At 42.5% G+C, this 26,203-nt stretch overlaps 2 protein-coding genes across 3 annotated transcripts in view; both read right to left on the bottom strand.

The window, feature by feature from the left end:
* Nucleotides 1-409: 409 nt before the first annotated feature.
* Nucleotides 410-16,876, bottom strand: lrrc28 (leucine rich repeat containing 28). Its single transcript, XM_034148899.1, has 11 exons — nucleotides 16,726-16,876; nucleotides 15,132-15,356; nucleotides 14,993-15,033; nucleotides 12,308-12,345; nucleotides 9,327-9,464; nucleotides 5,407-5,613; nucleotides 4,814-4,916; nucleotides 4,389-4,555; nucleotides 1,367-1,372; nucleotides 1,041-1,194; nucleotides 410-543 (listed from the first exon to the last, which is right to left on the bottom strand). The coding sequence occupies exons 2-11, from the start codon at nucleotides 15,297-15,299 to the stop codon at nucleotides 474-476; spliced, it is 1,092 nt and encodes a 363-aa protein (XP_034004790.1). The 5' UTR covers nucleotides 15,300-15,356; nucleotides 16,726-16,876; the 3' UTR covers nucleotides 410-473.
* A 382-nt stretch (nucleotides 16,877-17,258) lies between these two features.
* Nucleotides 17,259-26,203, bottom strand: part of LOC117497008 (insulin-like growth factor 1 receptor) — an 87,298-nt gene continuing 78,353 nt past the window's right edge. For both annotated transcript variants that reach the window (XM_034148893.1, XM_034148894.1), the window contains exons 16-21: nucleotides 25,499-25,728; nucleotides 24,370-24,477; nucleotides 23,761-23,923; nucleotides 23,104-23,233; nucleotides 22,521-22,655; nucleotides 17,259-22,235 (exon numbers count right to left, since the gene is read on the bottom strand). In XM_034148893.1, the coding sequence (XP_034004784.1) occupies nucleotides 21,710-22,235; nucleotides 22,521-22,655; nucleotides 23,104-23,233; nucleotides 23,761-23,923; nucleotides 24,370-24,477; nucleotides 25,499-25,728 (1,292 nt within the window). In that variant the 3' untranslated portion in view covers nucleotides 17,259-21,709. The remainder of the gene's footprint in view (nucleotides 22,236-22,520; nucleotides 22,656-23,103; nucleotides 23,234-23,760; nucleotides 23,924-24,369; nucleotides 24,478-25,498; nucleotides 25,729-26,203) is intronic.

Genomic DNA, 26,203 nt, shown 5'->3' with positions numbered 1-26,203 from the left:
AACGTCAGTAGGAAATATCTGAGTCCACAAGGAACCGTCTGACATTTTGACAAAAATCAAACAGTGCTAGTTGTTGAAAAGTGCCCGTAGTTACTTCAGCTGTCATCGTGTTAGTTTACACACACACAATCTTCTTCTGGTTGCATTCAGGAGCATCATGTAAGTCTTTGGTGAGTTTCTGAACGAGCCTTGTGTCCATAAAAAAAAGAAAAAGAACTCCTAACATTCTGCGTCTGTAATGTTCCTGAAAGATCCGCAAACAAAACGAACCGTTCATCTGCCGCTTTCGGGACGAGTGTGTGTGTGTGTGTGTGTGTGTGTGTGTGTGTGTGTGTGTGTGTGTGTGTGTGTGTGTGTGTGTGTGTGTGTGTGTGTGTGTGTGTGTGTGTGTGTGTGTGTGTGTGTGTGTGTGTGTGTGTGTGTGTGTGTGTGTGTGTGTGTGTGTGTGTGTGTGTGTGTGTGTGTGTGTGTCCTCATCCCTGCAGGTCAAAGGTCCGGAGGCAGTGACTGGAGCAACAATAAGCCACAAAACTCACCGTCGTCCTGTGGAGGAGAGAAGGGAGACAGAATAAGGTTATTTTAATTTTACACAATAAATGCGTTCAAGTTATATTTTATACTAAAAGTAAGTTTCAAATCTAAAAAAACTCAAATGTTATTAGATATGGGTGTTTTGTTTTTAAGCTGAAGCACCAATTTGTTCATGTTTTTTGTAATTGCAGGTGTTGACTATATTAGACATTATTTATCCATATGTTCATTTGTTTTTATAGCAATATATTTATAAGATTACACAGATTTACCTTTTTAGTGTCAGATATCCTGAGTCAATATTTACCCACTAGATTTTGTGAAGTTATCTTTAAAATGTAATGGATTCTGATGTTTGTACTTGAAATAAGGCAATAACTGTTTGTTCTGTAGTTTGTTCTGTGAAGGTGCGTTTGTTCTGTAGTTTGTTCTGTAGTTTGTTCTGTAGTTTGTTCTGTAGTTTGTTCTGTGAAGGTGGGTTATGTCTATAGAGGTGCGTTTGTTCTGACCTGCGGTGCACCCCTGCCAGCGCGGTGTCCCTCAGAGGGAACAGCTTGGGGAAGATGGTGGTGAACATGGTCTGACTGCAGCGGTGACAGTGACCCAGAGGGAAGTGGAGCAGCTGGAGGAGACTCTGGGGCAGACAGAGGGGGGGGGGGCGGGCTGAGGAGGGGGGGGGGGCAGGTCTGGAGACACAGGGAGGACAGGGGGGGGGAGTTATTGGACACGTATACAGTCAAAGATGTCACTTCATTGTAACATGACACTTTCTTTTTGGTTCATTCCAATTCTTTCATGGAAAATTGAAATGCATTTGTATTTTCATAATTCCCACGAATGTCTTGATGTCAAAACACTTTTTTTAAGTTCTTTATCGCTCGTTTTGAACTTGCAGTGGTTCAACTTGTTAATGTCTTCTTCCCCCCCCACGTCCACACCGACAACATGCAGCTGCTTTGAGACGTAAAACCATCATTTCAGTCAGACAACTCACGTGTTTCTTTAACATGTTTATTAGAAGCAGCATATAGTTGAGTTTGCCGTCTAGGCTCGGGCCTCATCACTCCACAGATATACAAAGAACATTGAGTGATGATTAGATAACTATCCCCCCGAGCGTACAGGTGGAAGCTGGGGTGGAAGCTGGGGTGGAAGCTGGGGTGGAGCTGTGGAAGCTGGGGTGGAAGCTGGGTTGGAAGCTGGGGTGGAAGCTGGGGTGGAAGCTGAGGGTGGAAGCTGGGTTGGAAGCTGGGGTGGAAGCTGGGGTGGAAGCTGGGTTGGAAGCTGAGGGTGGAAGCTGGGGTGGAAGCTGGGTTGGAAGCTGGGGTGGAAGCTGGGGTGGAAGCTGGGTTGGAAGCTGGGGTGGAAGCTGGGGTGGAAGCTGGGGTGGAAGCTGGGGTGGAAGCTGGGGTGGAAGCTGGGGTGGAAGCTGGGGTGGAAGCTGGGGTGGAAGCTGAGGGTGGAAGCTGGGGTGGAAGCTGGGTTGGAAGCTGGGGTGGAAGCTGGGGTGGAAGCTGGGTTGGAAGCTGGGGTGGAAGCTGGGGTGGAAGCTGAGGGTGGAAGCTGGGTTGGAAGCTGGGGTGGAAGCTGGGTGGAAGCTGGTTGGAAGCTGAGGGTGGAAGCTGAGGGTGGAAGCTGGGGTGGAAGCTGGGTTGGAAGCTGGGGTGGAAGCTGGGTTGGAAGCTGGGGTGGAAGCTGGGTTGGAAGCTGGGTTGGAAGCTGGGTTGGAAGCTGGGGGGGAAGCTGGGTTGGAAGCTGAGGGTGGAAGCTGGGGTGGAAGCTGGGGTGGAAGCTGGGGTGGAAGCTGAGGGTGGAAGCTGGGTTGGAAGCTGGGGTGGAAGCTGAGGGTGGAAGCTGGGGTGGAAGCTTGGGTGGAAGCTGGGTTGGAAGCTGGGGTGGAAGCTGAGGGTGGAAGCTGGGTTGGAAGCTGGGGTGGAAGCTGAGGGTGGAAGCTGGGGTTGGAAGCTGGGGTGGAAGCTGGGGTGGAAGCTGGGTTGGAAGCTGGGTTGGAAGCTGGGGGGGAAGCTGGGTTGGAAGCTGAGGGTGGAAGCTGGGGTGGAAGCTGGGGTGGAAGCTGGGGTGGAAGCTGAGGGTGGAAGCTGGTTGGAAGCTGAGGGTGGAAGCTGGGGTGGAAGCTGGGGTGGAAGCTGGGGTGGAAGCTGGGTGGAAGCTGGGTTGGAAGCTGGGGTGGAAGCTGAGGGTGGAAGCTGGGTTGGAAGCTGGGGTGGAAGCTGAGGGTGGAAGCTGGGTTGGAAGCTGGGGTGGAAGCTGGGGTGGAAGCTGAGGGTGGAAGCTGGGTTGGAAGCTGGGGTGGAAGCTGGGGTGGAAGCTGGGGTGGAAGCTGGGGTGGAAGCTGGGGTGGAAGCTGGTGTGGAAGCTGGGGTGGAAGCTGGGGTGGAAGCTGGGGTGGAAGCTGGGGTGGAAGCTGGGTTGGAAGCTGGGGTGGAAGCTGGGGTGGAAGCTGGGGTGGAAGCTGGGGTGGAAGCTGGGGTGGAAGCTGGTGTGGAAGCTGGGGTGGAAGCTGGGGTGGAAGCTGGGGTGGAAGCTGGGGTGGAAGCTGGGGTGGAAGCTGGGGTGGAAGCTGGGGTGGAAGCTGGGGTGGAAGCTGGGGTGGAAGCTGGGTTGGAAGCTGAGGGTGGAAGCTGAGGGTGGAAGCTGGGGTGGAAGCTGGGGTGGAAGCTGGGGTGGAAGCTGGGGTGGAAGCTGGGGTGGAAGCTGGGGTGGAAGCTGGGGTGGAAGCTGGGGTGGAAGCTGGGGTGGAAGCAGGCGAGCAGCAGCGACGTGGAAGTAGCTGCAGCAATAGCAGCAGCAAGCAATGCATAGAGAGAGATCTGGCAGGTTCAATAGAGCGGCTTATTAAGGAGACTCTGTTTGGTTGGCTGTAGAGTGGCACGGGGCGTTATGTATGAATGCAGCATGAGTGCTCGAGTTGACTGCCTGAACTAGCTCACAGGCTCCGCCCCATTTGTGTAAATTTGATGGCAAAAAATCTGATATTCAGATTAATTAGTAGAAGATGGACCTGTGAATCTTTATTACTAATAAACATAGTTTTCCTTCAATAATAGGTGTTTAAATGTTGGTGCATTCATTCATTCACGAGTCATAAATAATAAAGACCTTTGCTAAGTGTATTCCTTCAGATTTAGGAAAGTGTTTCACATATTATTGTGTTGTTGTCATTTATGGTTTTTGTCAAAATTGTCTGTGTTTGTATTTATTTACATTTTCTTGGTCAGTGAAGCTCTTCAGGCTGTCGCTGTCCGTGGTGCTGAAGGAGCTGTGCATTTTTTTCAGCGTGTCCCCCTTCTGTCACTTTTGTCTTGGATCTAAACTAAACTACGGGGGGGGGGGGTTAGTATTAAAAACGACAGAAGTATAAGACTTGTCTTTGTGGTTTGCTAGTGTGGTGGAAACTCTTGAAATGAACTCGTCAGAGAGATGTCTTTCTGGTTCTGGTTTCAGTCGTGAGATAACTGACCCCTGACCCCTGATCAGAGTAAAATAGACCCATGATCAGATCCATGGTCACCTTCCTGAGTGCTGAGATCTACGGTCTCTTGACATGTAAGGCTTATAGAATATGATTATGTATATGTTAAATATAACATCATAGCATCCAATTCTCTGATGACCAGAATTTCCATTACACTATTACACTTCCATTAATATAAAGGGAGGTCAGGTACTCTTTAAAACAGATGCTAGTTATGGGTACTTTTTACTGAAGTACATTTCAAAGCCCATACTTCTTTAGTTTTACTTGAGTAAAGACGTTTAGTCAGTACTTCTACTTTTAAAACACGAGTATCTGTACTTCTACTTGAGTAAAGCATGTGTGAACTTTCTCTCCTCACCTGTCTTGCCGTGGTGGTAGATGCGGTGCAGGGCCCTCAGGGCGAGCTCCTCCAGGGGGACCACGTTCTCCGTCTCTGAGCCCACCACCTTCACCTCCGCGGGGAGGCCCACCAGAGCCTGACTCAGGGTCTCCCCCCCCCTCAACATCTGGGCCGACACACCACACCTGGAGGAGAAACACACATTCAGAGCATGTTCTAGCCCACGTGCTCGGCCAGAAGCAGAAACAAGGATCCTGGGTTTCAGATTGTGTTCAAAAGTTATTTTTACGTGTCATTTAATTAAGTGAAGTATGCATGGCTTCACGTAAACTGGAGTAGAAGTGGAATATCATTTTTTTATTGAGCAACAACTTATAGGTATAGGACTTAAAGTGTTTTAATATGCATGTGCTTTTGGTTCTAAAAGGGTTGTAATGGTTTACCCGCTGCAGCCGATGACCTTGTTGTAAAGATAGGAGGGAAATCCTTTCAGATCCACGTTGTTGTCAACAAACACAAACTGCAGCTCTCTCGATCTGCCCAGATCTGTAACACACACACACACACACACACACACACACACACACACACACACACACACACACACACACACACACACACACACACACACACACACACACACACACACACACACACACACACACACACACACACACACACACACACACACACACACACACACACACACACACACACACACACACACACACACACACACACACACACACACACACACACACACACACACACACCACACACACACACCACACACACACACACACACACACACACACACACACACACACACACACACACACACACACAGAAGTGGAATTAGTGCTTTATGATCAAAGGACCGAAAACAAAGCACTGTAGACTTCTTGCACTATTTTATTATATATGTTGCATTGTTGGAGGAGCTCAGGTCAGAACAATTCCATTGCCATTTCTACACTGTAGCTTTGTGCATATGACAATAAAACCTTTGAGTCTTTGAAAAAGTCAAGCTACCTACCGAGGGGCAGGAAGGTGAGGCGGTTGGCGGCCATTGAGAGCTGGTTGAGGCGCTGCAGCCAGCAGAGCTGTCGGGGGAATCGAGTCAGCAGGTTGTGGTCGGCGGTGAGATTCTGCAGAGAGACGCAGCGATGCAGACGCTCGGGGAGAAACGTCAGCTGGTTCATGGAAACATCCAGAGTCTCCAGGTCCTGAAGGTCCCCGATCTCTGAGGGGAGAGGAGGACACGATGGGGAGGGGGGTTAAAAACACTGTGTAGGAATAACAGGGACAAATGTTCAGGAACACAATGTCAAAACTTCCAAAGGACGGGATGAGGAGAGGGGGAAATGGAAATGTTAATAAATATTCCAAACCTAAAAAGGGGCAAGTTCAAATTCTCTTCAGATACTTTGATCTACATAACAAATCCTTTTTCAAAACCAAAAAACACTCGCTCCAGCTTAAAAGATAAATCCGATCTCCAGGTAAGGCAGGTTTATTTATACAGCACCTTTCAACACAAGGCAATTCCAAGTGCTTTACAAACATGACATTAAGAGCATAAAGAAATAGTGCAGCAGAAACACATTAAAAAATGGCATTTAAAACATTAATTTAAAAGCAGATCTCTGAGGGGACAGGAGGACACGATGGCAGGGTATATGCAGGAATCCTCAAGTCACATGTAAGACCCTTTAAGACCTTTTTTAAGACCCTTTCCATACATTTTAAGACCTCATCGCCACTTGGAGTTCTAACCGGTTACATTGACAACACACTTTACCTCACATTGACTATATACAGTATTGATTGTCCTTCCTCCTTATCTTCCAACCATTTGGACGCAGACTTGCATTTCCCCATAACGATGTTGTTTAACAACCGGCGTAAACGGACCTTCGCGCGCTATCAAGCAGTGAGCGTGCGATGTCCTGTTCAGATGACGTCAAACCCAACAGGATGCCATAAATAAACTACACAGAATCACACTACACACCTACGCAATGATTACATTCAGGCAGACTGTAGAATACAACCTCTTTGGACCATTTATATACTTATTGGAAACAAGCTACAAAATGTAATACCTTGGAAAATGCCGTTTAATATTTTTTAATAGCCTTAATTTTCGCTGAATTGATTTATCAACTTTTAATACTTTTTAAGAGCCCGCGGACACCCTGGATGGAGAGGGAGATTTGAAAACAGTGTGTAGGAATAACAGGGACACAATGTCAAAACGTCTCTGTGATCGTCAGGCTGATAGAGACAGAAAGCAGGAATAACAAGTAAACAAACCGCTTCTAAGATGTTTTAAAAGCAGGTTTGACATCAGATAAATAGATACAGTGTACAGAGTGAGTTCCTCGTCGTGTACAGCCTCTCCAGGAACTGAATCACATTTCGTGCAAAGTCACAGACTTCATTGCAAAAGTTAATAGCTATATAAAACCTAAAAGGCAATCTCTTCTAGAGCTCATGTTCTCTCCAAATACTTTAAACTACATACAAAATAATTGTGAATTGTGAAAAATAATACATGTTGTAACTTGTTTTATTTAAAGCAGTGAGACATGTTGACCTGATTGACCTCTAAATATAAAGGGTAATAATTCTGTTTTACTTTGAAATGTTGACAGGAAATGCTTTTATTTTGAAGTGTAAGGAAGAATCCTGCTCTGAGTTTTCCCGGTTAGTCGATTGATGAAATGAATACGAGATGTGGAGTGCATGTTTACCGTTAGTGTTGTAAACTGCTGCAATAACAGACAGTCAAATGCTCAGTTTGGACTAGTTCCACTACACAACAATACATATGTAGATTACAAGGTTAACATGTGCAATCAGAGCGCATTGAAATATGAAATGCACCCCTGCCTGTCATTATTAAAACATATCAGAGTCTTGAAATACAAGGATGATGTTTTCCATTTTCTTCATGTTTGTTCAAGAGGCGCTGTTGCCCTCTGCTGGATAAATAAATACTGCAACTCAATGCAGGTGTTTTCTTAAAGGTCTCCTATCATGCTGTTTCTAGGCATATAGTATGGGTCTCAGATATATACAAATATATAAAAAACATGTCTATGATGTGTTTTGCTCCAAATACCAAACAGATCATTAGAAATCCATCAAACCCCTCTATTCCAGCTGTTAGAGGAATGCTGATTCGGGGTCCTTTGAAAAAAAGTGGAGGGGGAGCTAATGCCTGCTCAGAATAGAGTGTCACGGTGACACGTCCTAAAACCCGGAAGTGAGTCAGCATTTTACCACTTCCTGTTCCCTGGTCTCAGAGCCAATGGGATTTCTCCATAGGATTTTGGAAAATAGCTGGAAATAAGGTCTGTGGTTGAGACCCATTGAAGAGACGGATCACGTTTTGTTCTAGGACATTAAATACATCAGCAGTGACCCCGCTGGTGATTTCTGAAGAGTTGACGTGTCTGAAAAACGATGGTTGTTACCAAGTGGCTGAATAGGACTACAGAAGTCGTGGAGGACGTTGTAAACACGTAAACACTCCCGCTAAGTTTGTTTGCCCTGTTCTGCTTGAAAGCAAGTACCTGCCTCCTGCAAACTGTTCAAACAAACGCTTCAACTCGTACCATTTAGAATCTGTATGTTTGAATATGGATCTTAAGTTGGCGTGACGTTGAAGCAGCGACCCTGCTGTAGTTCCTTTATAGCATAACGTTAGCATTTAGCTTCTGGCGACTAGATTTATGATTAGAAAATTATAAAAGTAGGGTAGACATGTGGATATTATCCGGCTGAACAAAACGTGCTCCGTCTCTTCAATGTGTCTCAACCACAGACCTTATTTCCAGCTATTTTCCAAAATCCTATGGAGAAATTGCATTGGTTTTTTGTCAAGGGAACCAGAAGGAGTTTACTTCCAGTTTTTAGGACGTGTTACTGTGGCACTCTATACTACGAGACACTCAGCTAAATGCTCCCGTGATTAAACGCCATCATGTTCTAAACCACATCAAGGATTATTTCTGAAACAGTATGGAGCTCAAACTCTTTCTCTCTCTCAGGTTTACCACAAGGTGAGTTCCTTTCTTTATTTCCTGCAGAGGTTAGCTCTGAGTGTTAGCATGCTAATGTAAACACAGACCATATTACGTTCAAAACACGTCGCTCATTGTTTCTGACAGCAACGTTTCTGATAGGGCCGTGGGTCTAAAGCCCGCCCACATTTCAGATATTACGTCTTATCAGACGCAAATCTAGATCAGCTCCGTTGTAGCCCCGTTTTTAGAGATGTTGGTACGGAGGAAAAGAGAGAGGGTTTTGTTTTCTGACGCTGCGTGAGTGTTTTTTTTGTTTTAGATTTTTCACTTGACCCTGTGCTTGGTCAAACATACTGTCAGTTATTTGTTGTCTTACTGAACATTTTTTTAAATGTTAAACTGTGTCACAAGTAGAGTGACAAAACAAACTTGAATTTTTTGGATGACCCTGACTAATCTTAACTAAACAAGATAAAAACTCTGCCGTCATGTTTTAGATTAGATGTTCTTTATTGATCCCAACTTGGGACATTGTCTTGTCTCGGGAGCATGTTAACAAGGGATTGGACATGAGTTCAACATAAAACCTTTCCTAAACATTATAAATATACACATATTAACAGTATAAAGACAAGTCTGTAGACTATCTGCAGAATAGATAGATGCATTCAATACTCTCCAAAACGACCTGTTAGCGGTATAGCTTATCTGCAGCATATATATATCTAATATATTCTTATTTTTTATGTTGTTTGTGTGTTTTTCATTCTTTCTCTTTGTAAATATAATCTTGTACATGCGTATACTTAGCTTTCCATCGCTTAAAGATAGCATATTGTCATTGTGTGTGCACTTGTTTAAGTTGCTGATGGTGATGCACCGTAGAAACGTAATAAAGAGGTATTTGTGATGGTAGACGTACCTGGAGGAAAGCACTTGAGCTGATTGTTGGACAGTCGGAGGTGTCTCAGAGATCTGAGGCGTCCGATCTCCGGACAGAGGAACTGCAGCGCGTTGTTGCTCAGGTCCAACGACTGCAGACGAGACAAGCTGCCGATCGCTGAGGATCAAAGACAACAGAGTGGTAGTATCGTGAAAAGACAACAGGAGAGACAAGGTTTCACACGGCTGCTGCAGGAGATACTAAAATATGTCAAAGTGTCTTGAAATGCATTTTGAGACGTTCATTTTGTGTTTTAAAAACTTGTTTATTTTCAATTTTTTATAAAACATTTTTTTAATCTTATTAGTGCGAATGCTGTCTGCACACCTTGAGTTAATCTGCCAAAAAAGCCACATTATTGACCCGAAAGTGCACAAAAAGCAGATTGAGACGCCCCTCAGGGTCCTGACATGATCCACGCGTTGACATTTTAACGATAGCTGCTACGGTTCTCTACAAAAGTTAGAAATGTAAGAGGTTTATTTCTCATTCAGAACAATGGAAAGGCTCTCCTCTCACTGATTACTGCACATCTCCATGGTAACCTTTGATCTCTGGGCTCACACACACACACACAGGTGTTTGATAACAACGTCACCATGGTAACCTTTGATGTCTGGGCTCACACACACACAGGTGTTTGATAACGTCGTCACCTCAAACACAAACACCCAGGGTGTTTCTCAATGTCGAGTAAAGCTGCTCCAGAGCCACTATTTCAAGCATGCTACGTCATCGAGTTCCGCCGAAGTACTGTTCCAATGTCCAGCATACTTGGAATTCTACCGAGCCCGGCGTAAATTTCGAGGCTGCACATGTGTAGACTCTGCGGTCTTAAAATCCCCACAATGCTTTGCACACGGACCAATTTCCCCAAATCTGTGGCGGAAGATGTAAGGCGGGGCCTCTCATATGACGCACACCTGCACACTTGCTCGCCTGTTCCACTCTTCGTTTTCCGAATGCCAGGAAGTATTCTTGACTCGCTTCTGAAGCAAGATGCTCGGCAGACATGTGCTACCAAGCAAGCGTACTCGACATTGAGAAACACCCACAGACTGGAGTTTAAAGACTGTCTCCGCCTATTCTTTTCTGTCTGATGGAGACTTCATACTGACTTCAACATGTTCCACATATTTTATACATTATTGGTGACGTGTGGTTTTAGTTCAAATGTTTGCAGTCAAAATATTCTGCTGCTTTCCCAAGCGTTTTGGCTTTCTTTTCTCTTCTTAATACACATTCATTCACTACTACTTACATCTCATATTTAACTCCTTCAGCCTACTTTCAGCTACAGAAACCATTCAACTATTACATTATTCAGCTATTTCAGGACATTGAGGCTATACATGTTGTTGTTTAAATATTAAGCTTCTTCACTATTTGTCCTACTCTTCCAGTTTAACATTTCACTTTCAAGTTTCCAACAAAGTCATTGCAATGCATTTGAGCTGTAACCATTTGATTCAAATCATTTCACTTTTCTGCATTTCTCCGCTAAGTTCAGCAACACACTGGGTGTTTCTCAATTGCGAGTAAAGCTGCTTCAGAGCCACTATTTCAAGCATACTACGTCATCGAGTGCCGCCGAAGTACTGTTCCAATCTCCAGTATACTTGGAAATCTACCGAGCCCGGCGTACTCCGTTTGGAGAAATATCGAGTGTGCACATGAGTAGACTTCGCGGTCTTAAAATCCCCACAATGCTTTGCGCACGGACCAATTTCCCCAAATCTGTGGCGGAAGATGTAAGGCGGGGCCTCTCATATGACGCACACCTGCACACCTGCTAGCGTGTTCCACACTTCGTTTTCCGAATGCCAGGAAGTATTCTTGCCTCGCTTCTGAAGCAAGATGCTCGGCAGACATGTGCTACCAAGCAAGCGTACTCGACATTGAGGAACACCCACTGACTTGGTCTCTGTAGCTAAAAGAAGCTACCATTCAGCTAATAACATATTCAGCTTTTTCTGCATTTTCAGCTAAATTCAGCCACAAATGTTCAGTTTACAGCATTCACACGCATTCTCAGCAGGAAATGCATTTTTTAGTTATATTTTATTGTACTAATTATTTTCATAAAATGTATGTAGTAACAATGGTTTTAGAGTCATGCGTATTTTTCGGGATTTCACTTGCTGGGGATCGAAGATAACAGAGGGCATTATTATATGGAAAATGGAGACTTTACAAATAAAAACAACTTCATCTCCAGATTTCTCTCATTTCAATCCTCCTGTTGTTTTGGAGTTCTTAGTAATTTACCCTTTTTATCCTGACAGTATTTAATATGTTATTACTTTACATACAGTACGGTCAAAAGAGTTGTGTAATTATATCAGGGGTGTTTCCTAGAAAGATATAGTATGAGGTGATACTGTGGCGCTGATCTTGTTTATAAGATATATCAATTATCTCAAGATCATGACGCCCGTATACAAGATGGCGCCGCGGACGTAAACAACAACGTGACGTCGGAGCTCCGTAACAACAAAGCTGTCTCTGCCGTCTGACGCTCTGTTCGATGCTCAGATTTCTGGAGTCATTATACAGTTTTTGAGGAACAGAAATATTGTTTTCTGGCATCACTTTACGGGGAAAACTGCATTTGGGTTTGAGGGCGTGCAGACAGAACCCTGAATATAATAATAATACACTTTATTTATAGCACCTTTCAAAAGACATTTACAAAGTGCTTTCACAGCAAAATACACAGAGAGCAAGGGAACTAAACGACAGCATCTAAACACAAGAACAGATAGAAAATAATAACAACAAAAAAAAAAATAGATTAAGAATAAATTAAATCACATAAAAGCATTCCTAAAGTAAGGTTTGAAAAGTGACTTAAAAGAGCCGACAAATTTAACAAAATAAATGTAATTGTAATCAGTAACAGAGAAGCAGAGAGGTGTGAACACGGGTTTATTATTAAGTAATACCAGAGGAGGACTCACCTTCAGGAATAAGGATGATGTTGTTCGAGTGCAAATACCTTCAATGGAAAACAAACAGATGTTTAAATTACATTAAAACAGAATATTTGAGCTGTTGTCGGTTATATTTTAAAACATTGTAATGCATGTAATCTTCACCGTCCGCCCTCATCCACTTTTCAAGTAAAACAGCTTATGTAATGTCATGAAGTTTGATTACTGTACAACAAACAAACAAAGCTTTAAAGGTCTCCTGTTATACTCTTCTTCATCAATATATCACAGGTCTCAGATATAGTCAGAGCCTGTCTCTGATTGGCTGAAACACCAAACAGATCATTGCAGCATCCCATAATCCCCTCTGTTTCAGCCCTGTTTCCAAAGTGCTGATTCTCTGTCTGTTACTTTAGATGAAAATAAGGAGCCCCTCCCCACGCCCCTCTGAGAGAGATTTGGTTAAAAAGAACACAATGGTGATCTAGGAGGAGATTCAGGTGATAAGGGGGGGGGGGTTACCTTGGTTGGTGATTGGCTAACGGGCCGTCTCCACAGCAGCGTTAAAAAAATCTTGAAACGCTTCTGCCCATTCACTTTGAATGGGGTGACGTCACTTTCCCTCACTTTTCGCCGAACTGCATTGTGGGCAGGTGAGCGGAGATTCTCAGGATTTTCAAGATTCAAAGTTGAACAATGTTCAACTTTTGAAGCTGAGGTGGAAGCGGCAGCCAATCAAATCCTGTGTACGCAAATCTGGCAGTTCAAGCTCTAGCCAATCAAACGGCGTGTATGCTGGGAGAGACATACCGTAGGTCATTTCCTCATATTCCAAAAAATGGAGGAGAAATTAGCGGTAGGGAATCACCCGGTGCTTTATGACCAGTCCCTATTTACCTACCGGGATATAAACCGGAGGAGCCAGGCATGGAGGGAGGTGGCAGAGACAGTGGTAGGTTTTCGCCTGTTTGGGGAGTTTATATCCAGTTTACTTCGGGCTTTTTGGCTTCGTATGTCGCGGGCGGGAGATTCATGTGATTGGTTGATCACAAAAAAATCCCCAAGCCTCAGATACGCCCACCTCCAAGATTTTTTTAACGCTGCTGTGGAGACGGTCCGTGATGGTTACACAAGCCAACACATCGTTATGACATCACAAAGTGGCCAAAATCTGATCAGCTCATTTTCAGACAGGTTTTTATAGAAATGGATCAGGACAAAAAGAGAGAGAATCTTTGTTCCTGAAACTTTCAGAGTCTCTTTCCACAGAGGGGACACATGGTGATGAAGAAGAGACATGAAGAAGAGGGGACACATGTTGATGTAGAAGAGACATGAAGAAGAGGGGACACATGTTGATGTAGAAGAGACATGAAGAAGAGGGGACACATGTTGATGTAGAAGAGACATGAAGAAGAGGGGACACATGTTGATGTAGAAGAGACATGAAGAAGAGGGGACACATGTTGATGTAGAAGAGACATGAAGAAGAGGGGACACATGTTGATGTAGAAGAGACATGAAGAAGAGGGGACACATGTTGATGTAGAAGAGACATGAAGAAGAGGGGACACATGTTGATGTAGAAGAGACATGAAGAAGAGGGGACACATGTTGATGTAGAAGAGACATGAAGAAGAGGGGACACATGTTGATGTAGAAGAGACATGAAGAAGAGGGGGACACATGTTGATGTAGAAGAGACATGAAGAAGAGGGGACACATGTTGATGTAGAAGAGACATGAAGAAGAGGGGACACATGTTGATGTAGAAGAGACATGAAGAAGAGGGGACACATGTTGATGTAGAAGAGACATGAAGAAGAGGGGACACATGTTGATGTAGAAGAGACATGAAGAAGAGGGGGACACATGTTGATGTAGAAGAGACATGAAGAAGAGGGGACACATGTTGATGTAGAAGAGACATGAAGAAGAGGGGACACATGTTGATGTAGAAGAGACATGAAGAAGAGGGGGACCACATGTTGATGTAGAAGAGACATGAAAGAAGAGGGGACACATGTTGATGTAGAAGAGACATGAAGAAGAGGGGACACATGTTGATGTAGAAGAGACATGAAGAAGATAGAAGAGGGGACACATGTTGATGTAGAAGAGACATGAAGAAGAGGGGACACATGTTGATGTAGAAGAGACATGAAGAAGAGGGGACACATGTTGATGTAGAAGAGACATGAAGAAGAGGGGACACATGTTGATGTAGAAGAGACATGAAGAAGAGGGGACACATGTTGATGTAGAAGAGACATGAAGAAGAGGGGACACATGTTGATGAAGAAGAGACATGAAGAAGAGGGGACACATGTTGATGTAGAAGAGACATGAAGAAGAGGGGACACATGTTGATGTAGAAGAGACATGAAGAAGAGGGGACACATGTTGATGTAGAAGAGACATGAAGAAGAGGGGACACATGTTGATGTAGAAGAGACATGAAGAAGAGGGGACACATGTTGATGTAGAAGAGACATGAAGAAGAGGGGACACATGTTGATGTAGAAGAGACATGAAGAAGAGGGGACACATGTTGATGTAGAAGAGACATGAAGAAGAGGGGACACATGTTGATGTAGAAGAGACATGAAGAAGAGGGGACACATGTTGATGTAGAAGAGACATGAAGAAGAGGGGACACATGTTGATGTAGAAAAGACGTGAACAAGTGGATTTTGCGTAATAAATACTCACAGTTCGATTAGATTTGGGAGCTTCAGAGCAAGATCGTCCGGCTGATAGAGAGAGAAAGCAGAAGTGATTAGTAAAAGTCACAGGAAACAACCCTGCTAAGATGTTTTAAAAGCAGGTTTGACGTCAGGTAAATAGATACCAGCGTTGTGAGTGAGTTCCTCTTCATGTACAGCCTCTCCAGGAACTGAAGGCCTTCGTCTTTCAGCAGCTCCACGGGGAAGTGGTTCAGGTTTCTGTAGTTCAGAAACAGGTTTTTGTGGCGCTCCTGCTTGGCCATGAAAATAGCCTCATGGAGTTCAGTCGCCATTTCTGAAGAGAGATCTCCTCAAACGTGCCTCCTTTCTTTATGGCATTACTGTCTTCACTGAAAGAAAAGTGAATTAACGACAGAGGCGTTCAGTTATAGACAGCTTCCTCCCACAGGCCATCAGACTGATACACACCTGAACTGTTGAAAGAACATCCATCTGTTTGCAACTTATGTATATCAATATGCCAATGACTTGTATATACACTATTCTGCACTATGTCGACTATATTCTATTTCATTTTATTTACTATTTGATCTGTGTTATTGTGTTGCTGTTGGAGGAGCCTGTGACCTCAGATTCTCCTTGTCATATCTACACTGTAGCTACGCACACATGAATCTAGACGTGCTTGATGTATTGACTCACACAGCTGAGAACAAACAACCCAGCATGCAACAGGATCATAAAACACTAGTGTTATTGTAGTAAGTAAGTTGTATGCCTTCTGTACTTTGCAAAAAAACTTTAGTAATGAGTCACACAGGCTTTCATCCAGCAGGGAAATGTTTATTAAAGCTCATTTCCAGTTGAAATGATTACCAAGTATCTGTCCTGCATTCAAAATGTTACTCAAGTGAAAGTAGAAGTACTCAGATCTTGTACTTGAGTAAAAGTAGAAGTACTCAGATCTTGTATTTGAGTAAAAGTAGAAGTACTCAGATCTTGTTCTTGAGTAAAAGTAGAAGTACTAAGATCTTGTACTTGAGTAAAAGTAGAAGTACTCAGGTCTTGTTCCTGAGTAAAAGTAGAAGTACTCAGATCTTGTACTTGAGTAAAAGTAGAAGTACTCAGATCTTGTACTTGAGTAAAAGTAGAAGTACCAGAGTGTATAATACTTTTCTACTTTTACTTGAGGAACATTTTGAAAGCAGTACTTTTACTGTAACAGAGTATTCATCAAAATATAGTTAAAGTAGCGACAGTAAAAGTAGTCATTGTGCAGATTGGTCCATTTCAGAATAATATATATGATATGTTTTATAATGATTGATCATGAAAGTGTTATCAAAGCTGGTAAAGGTGCAGCTAGTTTGAATGACTTTGTATACTGCAGGGTAGCTTGTGGATTTACTCCAGGTGGAACTAAAGTCTGATTTAACACTTGATTAGATTTCACATCATTCATCCACATCTGTAAAGTAACTAAAGGTATTAAATACATGTAGTGGAGGAAAAGTACACCATGTACCTCTGAACTGTAGTGGAGCAGAAGTACTGGAACTTCTCAAGTAAAGTACTAGTATCTCACAATTATACTTAAGTACAGTACTTGAGTTACTTAGTTACATTACACCTCTGTATTTACATTAGGCTCTGTTTATATCTATGGAACATTAGCATGCTAGCTAGCAATAAGAGGCTGCTATTAGCACTATTATTACAGTCAACAACAATACAATACAGACATAAAGCGGTTATTACCTTAATACTTCTGCAGGGCCATTATATTCTCCTTTATGTTCCACAATATGCACATTGGGATCGAAACTAATGCTTAATCGTTTGTTTGTGAAAAGTAACACACAAGCTAACGCTACGTACAGCAACAGTTCTCCGTCATAAACAACGTAATGACGTCAACCACGTTACGCTGGGCGTCTTCTTCTTCTCCTTCTGAATCACTGTGGATAAAACCCTGCTGGAGTCTCACTGCTGCCACCTGATGGTACACCATTAAACTGCAGTGGTTAAAAGTAAATTTACTCTTAACAATTTTGAATTTTTGTACTTTTTCTAACTTTTTACATGTCCTACTACTTAAAGATTTGGCTCCACTATAATTTATAGGCCAATATTATAGGTTTTCGATCAACTTAAATCATCCCTTCAAACTGTATTCATCCCTTTAGAAGCAGTATATATATATAACGTTTTAAAGAAATAGCTCCTTATTTACCAGCTGTGATATGTTTAAAATATGCCGCAGCAATAACACACACTTCCCAACAAAGACGAGCAGTTTGCATACATTTTTATTCATCTTAAATCTTGTGTAGAAAAAAAAAGAACCAGAGAAAAAACACATTCTCTTTTTCCTTCAGCCAATCAGTGTTTCCCAGTACGCACTCATCAGAATATATTGATAACAGGAACAAAAACATAATCTTAGAACAGCTTACGTACGAAAAATAAAAACCCAAAAATCAATCTAACACATCTGAGCTGGATGGCCGTGAATAACTTATCAAAACATGGACACACATTGGCCATCGACACAACACAAAAACAAGATGGAAAAGAAACAAACAAGTTGGATTTTAAGTCAACTCTGCGGGGGTCCAGTGGTAAAAGTGAGACAAAGATCAGATCAAAACACTTAAATAACCGTCAGATAACAAACTACACGCCTTTATGCAGAAGAGCAGCGCCCATAATGGCAGTAAAGAGGAATAAATACAGAACGCAGCGTTAAATGTACTCGTAAATGATGAGAAACAAACATTTTGCTGTGAAATCTAAAGCCTATTAGCGTTGGGATGACTTTCAATGTTACCGGTAATGTCGTGAATTGTTGTTGTGTAAATGTCCCGAAAATAACGAACAATAACTCGTGGAAATTAAACTGTTAAATTACAAATATTTAGAAAAAGCTGGTCATTTGCAGTCGTGTATAACTTTTCCTCCAATTGCTTTTTTTACGTGTCGAAAAAATATAAAGAGACACCTGCCTGAAGCAGAAAAAATGATATTCGTCAGTAAATCGCCTCCTGCTTTAAGAGAAGGAACATTATTACACTTTCTAGCCCCGTATTTTGTGCCATCACATAAGCTAAGCATCCAATATTTGTCTTTAAAACCCGTTTGTCTCCGTCTTTCTCCGGATTATCCTTGGCTATATTTACGTTATCTTATATTTGGAACATAGGATAAGGTGTTGTACAAAACAAGCAAGAAGATATGTCGCATTCGCATCAATTTCTGTGTAAATAAAAAGGAAAAATACAATTTAAAGATCGCTTTCACGTGCGAGAGAAGACATTGTTTTGCATCCATTCGAAGAGTCTTTGACGATTTGGGAAACACCTTCAGAACAGAAGTGAGTGTTTTGGAAGTGAATTGGATGCAGAGCAACTTAAATGCACATGTTAATAACTAGGTGTGGATTCCTGCATGTCTTATGAAATGCTTAACAACGCCACATCTGGGCAACATGTCTTCTTTGCAAACAGGAAGCCGTGTTGTTGTTGTTGTTGTTGTTTTGTTGATTATCTGCACAATAAAAGTACATTTTCTACCAGCAACGACCTGTGTCTGGATTCAAACGTAGAAACAGCGCGGAGATAGATGGAGTAGGAAAGGAAAGACAAAGTGAGGTAGATGGATGTCTGAAGAAACAACAAGACCTTCCCCCGAAAACAGCAACAGAACACAAAGATGGAGGACGAACAATCAGTGGGGGTTTGTACAGTGATTTACACTCAGAAATAATAAGAGAAATAACCAAACACGCCTTTGTGGTCCTCTCTGATCTACCCGTCTTCATGTTTCTTCAGTAAACCGTCTGAAGCTTCAGTCACGTCACATAACGTGTGTTTCTGATTTTCATAGTTAGTGTTTCGATAGTAGAGTAGAGCCGTAAGAGCATTGTTAACGTCTTTAAGGTGACATCTTATTTGACTTAAAGCGTTGAATAAAACTCAGAGTGCCGTCAGATAATCTCAGATTTTCTCGACCTCTGCAATCGACCAAGATGTTTGTAGAGAACGAGATCAATAATGTGAGATACTGAAGAAAACCAGCCGTAAATCAACAGAGAGGTTGATGAGCAGAACGGGAAATGATCCAAGACTGGTTTCAGTTTCTGTCTTCAGAACACTAAGACGTTAAGGCTCGTTGAAAATGTAATAAACCGTATATTCTGCATTCATTTGTAGTTTGATGTCAACATATGGAGCCCTGACACTGACAGAGATGTGTAAAAAGTTACCAGACAAGTCCAAAATATTACCGTCGTCAACAATTAATAATACTACTTCAAGTTAAGTGACGAAATGTAAGCTTTTTCTGCCCAAATCAGTTCTTAACAATGCTGCATTAGGGTCATTTTAGGTCAAACAAATAAAGCATATTCGACTAAGATTACCCACTTTTGCCCGGCTCCTTTAAATGCAGTTGTACCTAAAATGGCTCCTATACGCTGTCATATTTCAATTTAAATGGAGGCAAGAAAAAAGTATGACGCCTTAAATGATGTTTTACGCTCCATGTTAAGTAAACAACAATATAATGTATTGATATATTGAGTTTTAACTCGTCTATTAACTTGATTTTGTCAGTGTTTCGGCTCCAAACATTAATACACAACTGGAAATCCTGTTCTGGTTTCTGCTTCTTTTTTTGTTGAAACTGTTCTCTTGCATGCTCTACTTTGAAAGAAAATGAAATCGAACAAACAGCGACCGGCACGCACGCACGAGGGTGAAATACTCTGAGACTGACAGCAGACCAAAAAAGAGATGAATATTGAACTTTCCTCTTTGAACTCAGTCAGATGAGAGAAAATCTGTCGTACCTCAAACACAGAAATGAAATCCAGCTCAGAAACACATGAATAAAAGAGTGTGGAGGAAACGTTCGTCGATCAGACCTGAAGGAGTGTTTTCTCTTCTTATATATATATATATATAGATATATTACAACCACAAGAGAAATAGCAGCTTCTTTCTGTACATGATGAATGAACTCCGACCGTAGAAAAACGTACAAAAGTGACACGAAACGAAAGCGCCTGCACAGATGCTCCATAGTAGTCTGGGTTTTATACACAACTTTGATCAAGAGACGTTTTTAGTTGAGTTTATATCCGATTTCTTCTCTACGAGCTTCCATCCACAGTCCGAGCTTCAAGGATGCATTTTATTTAACTGCTTTTCTGATTTGATGTTGAAAAAATTTTCTCAGAAATCTGACTTTTCCAGAAATCTTGATTTTTTTCCCCGAAATTTTGATTTTCTTTCTCAAATTTAGAATTTTTACCCAACATTTGTTTTCTTCTCAAAATCTTAATTTCTTTTCCGTGAATTGTCACATTAAAAAATTTATTTTCTATTTCTGAATTTGTTATTTATTTTTCTGAAAAAAATGTCTGTCTTTAAAGAAAAACATAAAATCCCTTTTGGTCAGAAAGACAAACGAACACGTGGCCCTCATCCTCTCCCGTGCAAACCGCAGTGGAGGAGCAGCGAAGGACTGTAGAGGGAAGTTAAGGACAATTCACCCACAAAGTGATCATTCAGGTATCAATCAATCACCCTTTGTTATTTTCAATTCTTGAATTACATTGCATTTTTCTTAACTTGCTTTTATGGTTAAAAAAAATATCAACATTTGTGAACATTCTTGATAAATTGAAGTAAACGGGGGCGGTATCTAACGACAGCAAAGTACATCCAAACATCGGTTTATAAATGTACAAACTCAGTTATATTAGTCTATATTTAGGTATCATTTTGTAGGGTCTACATAGAATAATGCGTTGTACAAAACAAGCAAGATGTCGTAATTTCCTTCTGACTAGATAGGAAAACTACAATTTAAATATATATTTTGTAACAATATATCCATTTGTTTGCTCACTAAACACATGGATGATTGCTTTGATTTGTTTGCTCACTAACGCAAGGGTTTAAAATAAAGACTTAGATAATAGTGCACGAGTTGTGTAGGAAACAGATGCTTTGCCGCCCAATTTTACTACAATCCATCAAGAAATATCAAACATTGTTTACTCGTCGTTCACCGTGGAGGTGTGCAGAATAACGAATGAAGTCCAAGGTAACACAGGTGAGTAATTGATAAACAAATAGTCTTTAGGCGTGTGAATTACCCCTTGGATCACTGGTTTTAATATCGCCTAGAACCAAATCAAAGCGCTTGTTTTTGATCTGGTGTGTTGGACATTTTTTTCAGAGCAAAACTACAGAAGAAAGAATTTTACAAAAAGTACAATTTTGGCAACAAATTTGGCAACAGATTTGATCTTTTGTTTTTTTTCGTCCCTGTGGTTGTTTGTTTGTTCTCTGGAGACGCTGAAGTGCTTCTTCATTAAGATATGCAACAGTTACACCGTTAATGCCCGCCCAAAAACGCCGGTCATCGACAAAGGCCTTTGTTCTCCGTCATTTGAAAATACATGTAAAAAAAGTAACAAACGACAATTTATAAAATAAGTTCAGCCATAAAGAGAGAAGGGAGAAACAACCCCTCTTTACATTTCCTTTCTGTTACCCCCCTTCTTGTTTTGGTTTGTCCCACTCAGCAGCGAGGGCAGTGTCACGTGACAGCCAGCGGGACGAAACCAAAAATATGAAAAAAGGGGGGATAAAGAGGTACAGTGAACTGTAGTGACTCCACCTTCCAGCTGGTGGACGTTGTATTAAAACAAAAGAAATGTTTAGAGGGTTGTTCAGCAGGCGGAGGATTGGGGGAGGGGCATCGCTCGCTCGTTTTTTCGTCCTCCGTTCATGTGAGCGTACGCAGGAAGTTCATCCAATGACGCCGTTAGTCCCGCCCCCGACAGCCCATTGGCCGCCTGCTGCTGTCCGATTGCCTGCTTGTCCAATGAGGCGCTAGACGTACAAGGTGGAGAGGAAGGAGGGGAGGAAGGAGGGGAGGAAGGAGGGGAACTTGGAGCTAACGAAGGCCCAGGAGGAGCCTCTGTTTTCGGGGAAGGTGGCGTCTGTTGTTGGGGGGTCTGCTGTGAGGAAGAGGAGGAGGAAGAGGCAGCAGGCTCCAGAGGAACGACTTCCAAGATGGCGGCGTTTTCCAGGTGAGGTGGCGAGGGGGCGTCGGGCGGTTTGTTGTCGGCGCTGTAGAAGAAGCTGGAATCTATGAAGGAGGGGTCCAGTTCGTCCTTCAGAGAGCCGATGATCTCCACGAAGGCCGGACGCATCTTAGGGTTGTACTGCCAACACATCCGCATCATCTCAAACCTGCAGACACACACAGAGAGAGAGAGAGAGAGAGAGAGAGAGAGAGAGAGAGAGAGAGAGAGATGAGAGAGAGAGAGAGATAGAGAGAGAGAGAGAGAGAGAGAGAGAGAGAGATGAGAGAGAGAGAGAGAGAGAGAGAGAAAGAGAGAGAGAGAAAGAGAGAGAGAGACATAGTTAGTTCAGCATCCATATGTCAAAGGCTTAATTGTCATATGCACAGTAGCTAAAGTGTATTTATCAATCAATGTGTGTGTGTGTGTGTGTGTGTGTGTGTGTGTGTCTTACAGCAAGTCAGGACAGCACTGGGGTTTCTCCAGCAGCCCCCCCTCCATCACGAAGCGTAGAACCTGCTCGTTGGACAGACCCTGATACGGCTGCTCCGCCAGGGTGGAAACCTCCCAGAGCACGACTCCAAAAGACCTGAGGAGAGGAGAGGAGGAGAGGAGGAGAGGAGGAGAGGAGGAGGAGAGGAGAGGAGGAGAGGAGAGGAGGAGATGAGGAGAGGAGAGGAGGAGATGAGGAGATGAGGTAAGGTAAGATAAGATGTTTGCGTTGCAGCAGCATCAAAAGACATGGCATTGAACATTAGAGAAATTAAAAGACTAGAAATAAACAATCCAAAATGTAAACATCTCAATGGAAATAAAATAGCATTAAAAAAAGTAGAAAATATACTTGTGGAAAAACAGATTTACAGTAAACAAATCAAAAGGAGGATATCATACGAGTATGTGAGGAATGTTCAATATTAGATATCCAGCCAGAGGAGATTTGAGTTATTGCAGTCGGGAGGAATGTTTTCCTGTATGTAAGTTTGTTCCAGGGTGTGTGTGTGTGTGTGTGTGTGTGTGTGTGTGTGTGTGCTCACCAGACGTCAGAGGTGGTGGTGAACACTCCGTCCTTCAGAGATTCTGGGGACATCCAGCGAACAGGAAGCAGACCTTTACCTCCTTTTCTGTAATAATCCGTCTCATAGATGTCTCTCGTCATGCCGAAGTCTACACACACACACACACACACACACACACACACACACACACACACACACACACACACACACACACACACACACACACACACACACACACACACACACACACACACACACACACACACACACACACATCACACCCACACCACACACACACACACACACACACACACACACACACACACACAACACACACACACACACACACACACACACACACACACACACACACACACACACACACACACACACACACACACACACACACACACACACACACACACACACACACACACACACACACACACACACACACACACACACACACACACACACACGAGGTGAATCAAGTGTATTTGTGTGAATATATAACTGTATACACAAAACAGAGGGGAAAAACTGAAATGACAAGAAATGAGAGCCCTAGATAAAGATGGTTCTGGCTGGTTGTTGTTTTGTGAGTCAATAAAATACAATTTAAATTTAAAATGCCCCTTTGACATGACCTCTGACCCCCCCACTTCGGTACTTTACCTCCGATCTTGACGGTGAAGTCCTCGGCCACCATGCAGTTCCTCGCTGCCAGGTCTCTGTGCACGAACTTGTTGGCGTTGAGGTACGCCATGCCGTCTGCGATCTGCCCCGCCATCTGAAGCATCTTCTTCAGAGGAGGGAGAGACAGGCTGGTCCACTGTGTCTGAACACAGAGAGAGAGAGAGAGAGAGAGAGAGAGAGAGAGAGAGAGAGAGAGAGAGAGAGAGAGAGAGAGACAGAGACAGACAGACAGAGAGAGAGAGGCAGAGAGACAGACGGGTTAATATCAGAATCCCTTTATTAGTCCGGGGACATTCACAGCGTTAAGTGACAGGGAAAGGGGAAAGGCAGGCAATAATCAAGTAGCTAGCATGTAGTTGAATATAGAGAAAAAAGCACACATCAGTAATAATAAGCATCCGAGGGGACATATTGAAAGGTTATGGTTGACCCGTTACCAAATGCAAATTGGACACACATTTATATAGTCTGTATGTGTTAAAGTACATTTCTCCAATGATAAAGGCCATTAGTATATGAACAGTTAAAGACAGCTTTGAAGAACTAAGTTATTAAACATTATTGCAGGTTTTATAAATGCTTCAGTACGTCTTTGGGTCTCATTGAGCGCAGGTAACTCTTCAGATCTCCTTTGGTCATCAGCTCCATGATCACCAGCGTGGGTTGGCCCTGAGAGACAACGCCCAGCAGACGCACCTGCAACAACACACAGAAAACAACACAAATCAACATCCTATTCTAGTGCGCGTGTGTGTGTGTGTGTGTGTGTGTGTGTGTGTGAGCATGTCATCATTTTACGTTGTTGCGGGTCAATGTGTGCAGAAAGATTGAAATGTCTAAAAATACCTGTTAAATATTTTCTGTGTTTATTATTGAGGTGGAAAATAATTGATAGGAAGGCCACATAAAGAATAAAGAATTGGCATGTTTTTCAAAATAAAAGACCAATCGTGTTTTACAGGAAGCTAAGAAAGAAATTTGTTTCAAAACAAAAGCCCTTAAAGTGACTGTATCCTTAGTGAACGCTGAGAAAGAGACATGTTTGTAAAAATAAAAGCCCCATAGAGTAACGGTATCCTTCAGGAAACTCAGGAAGAGGCATGTCTTTCAAAATAAAAGACCATTAGAGCTATTGTATCCATACAAGAAGCTCCGAAAGAGACATGTTTTTCAAAACAAAAGCCCCATACAGGTAGTGTATCCTTACAGGAAGCTCAGACAACATGTTTTTCAAAATAAAAGACACATAGTTAATGTGTCCTTACAAGAAGCCCAGGAATGAGACACTTCTTTTCAAAATAAAACCCCCACTGATTTGCAATATGCTTAGAGAAGCTCAAAAAGAGGCCTTTTCTTCAAAATAAAAGACCCCTAGAGTAACTTTATCTGTACAGCCGGCTCAGGATAATGCATGATTTTCAAAATAAAACCCCCAGAAAGTCCCTATCCTTACAGAAAGCTTAGGTTTAAGTTATCACACTATTCTAGACAGCCGAGGTGTCTATTATCATCTGGCCGGGGACAACAGCTGGAAATTAGCCATGTTTACTAACGCGGCCCCATTTACTGTTCTTGTGATCAATGGGGACTGTCCACGACACTATCAACAAATCAACTCAACTAAACTATTCAGCATATTTTTAATAAACGTAATAAATGTTTTTAATGTGTCTCTGGAAATACTGTCCTATTAAAGCCCTGTGTTCTGTGTACGTACCACGTGGTGACAGTTGAACTCCTTCATGACGGAGGCCTCGTTTAGGAACTCGATCCTCTCCCTCATGCTGGCAGACTCGTTGACCGTCTTGATGGCGACGCGTGTCTCTGACTCGTCTTTCACCACGCCTTTAGCTAAACCTTCGTAAACCATCCCGAAGGATCCCTGACCCAACTCTCTGTTCAGAACGATCTTCTCCCGGGCCACCTCCCACTCGTCTGGAACGTACACTACACAGGAAACAAACAAACGTATGTCAACAACAGAGGTGGGAAGTAGTGGAGTACAAATACTTTGTTACTGTACTTCAGTACATTTTTCTGGTATCAGTACTTTACTCCACGACGACTTTTGACTTTTACTTCTTACATTTTGAACCCAAATACCTGTACTTTCTACTTCTTACATGTTGAACCCAAATACCTGTACTTTCTACTTCTTACATGTTGAACCCAAATACCTGTACTTTCTACTTCTTACATGTTGAACACAAATACCTGTACTTTCTACTTCTTACATGTTGAACACAAATACCTGTACTTTCTACTTCTTACATTTTGAACCCAAATACCTGTACTTTCTACTTCTTACATGTTGAACACAAATACCTGTACTTTCTACTTCTTACATTTTGAACCCAAATACCTGTACTTTCTACTTCTTACATGTTGAACACAAATACCTGTACTTTCTACTTCTTACATG

The sequence above is a fragment of the Trematomus bernacchii genome, unplaced genomic scaffold (genome assembly GCF_902827165.1).
Source record: "Trematomus bernacchii unplaced genomic scaffold, fTreBer1.1, whole genome shotgun sequence".
Classification (NCBI taxonomy): Eukaryota; Metazoa; Chordata; class Actinopteri; order Perciformes; family Nototheniidae; genus Trematomus; species Trematomus bernacchii.
Note: the sequence above shows the minus strand (reverse complement) of the source record. Positions and strands in the feature narration are given on the sequence as shown.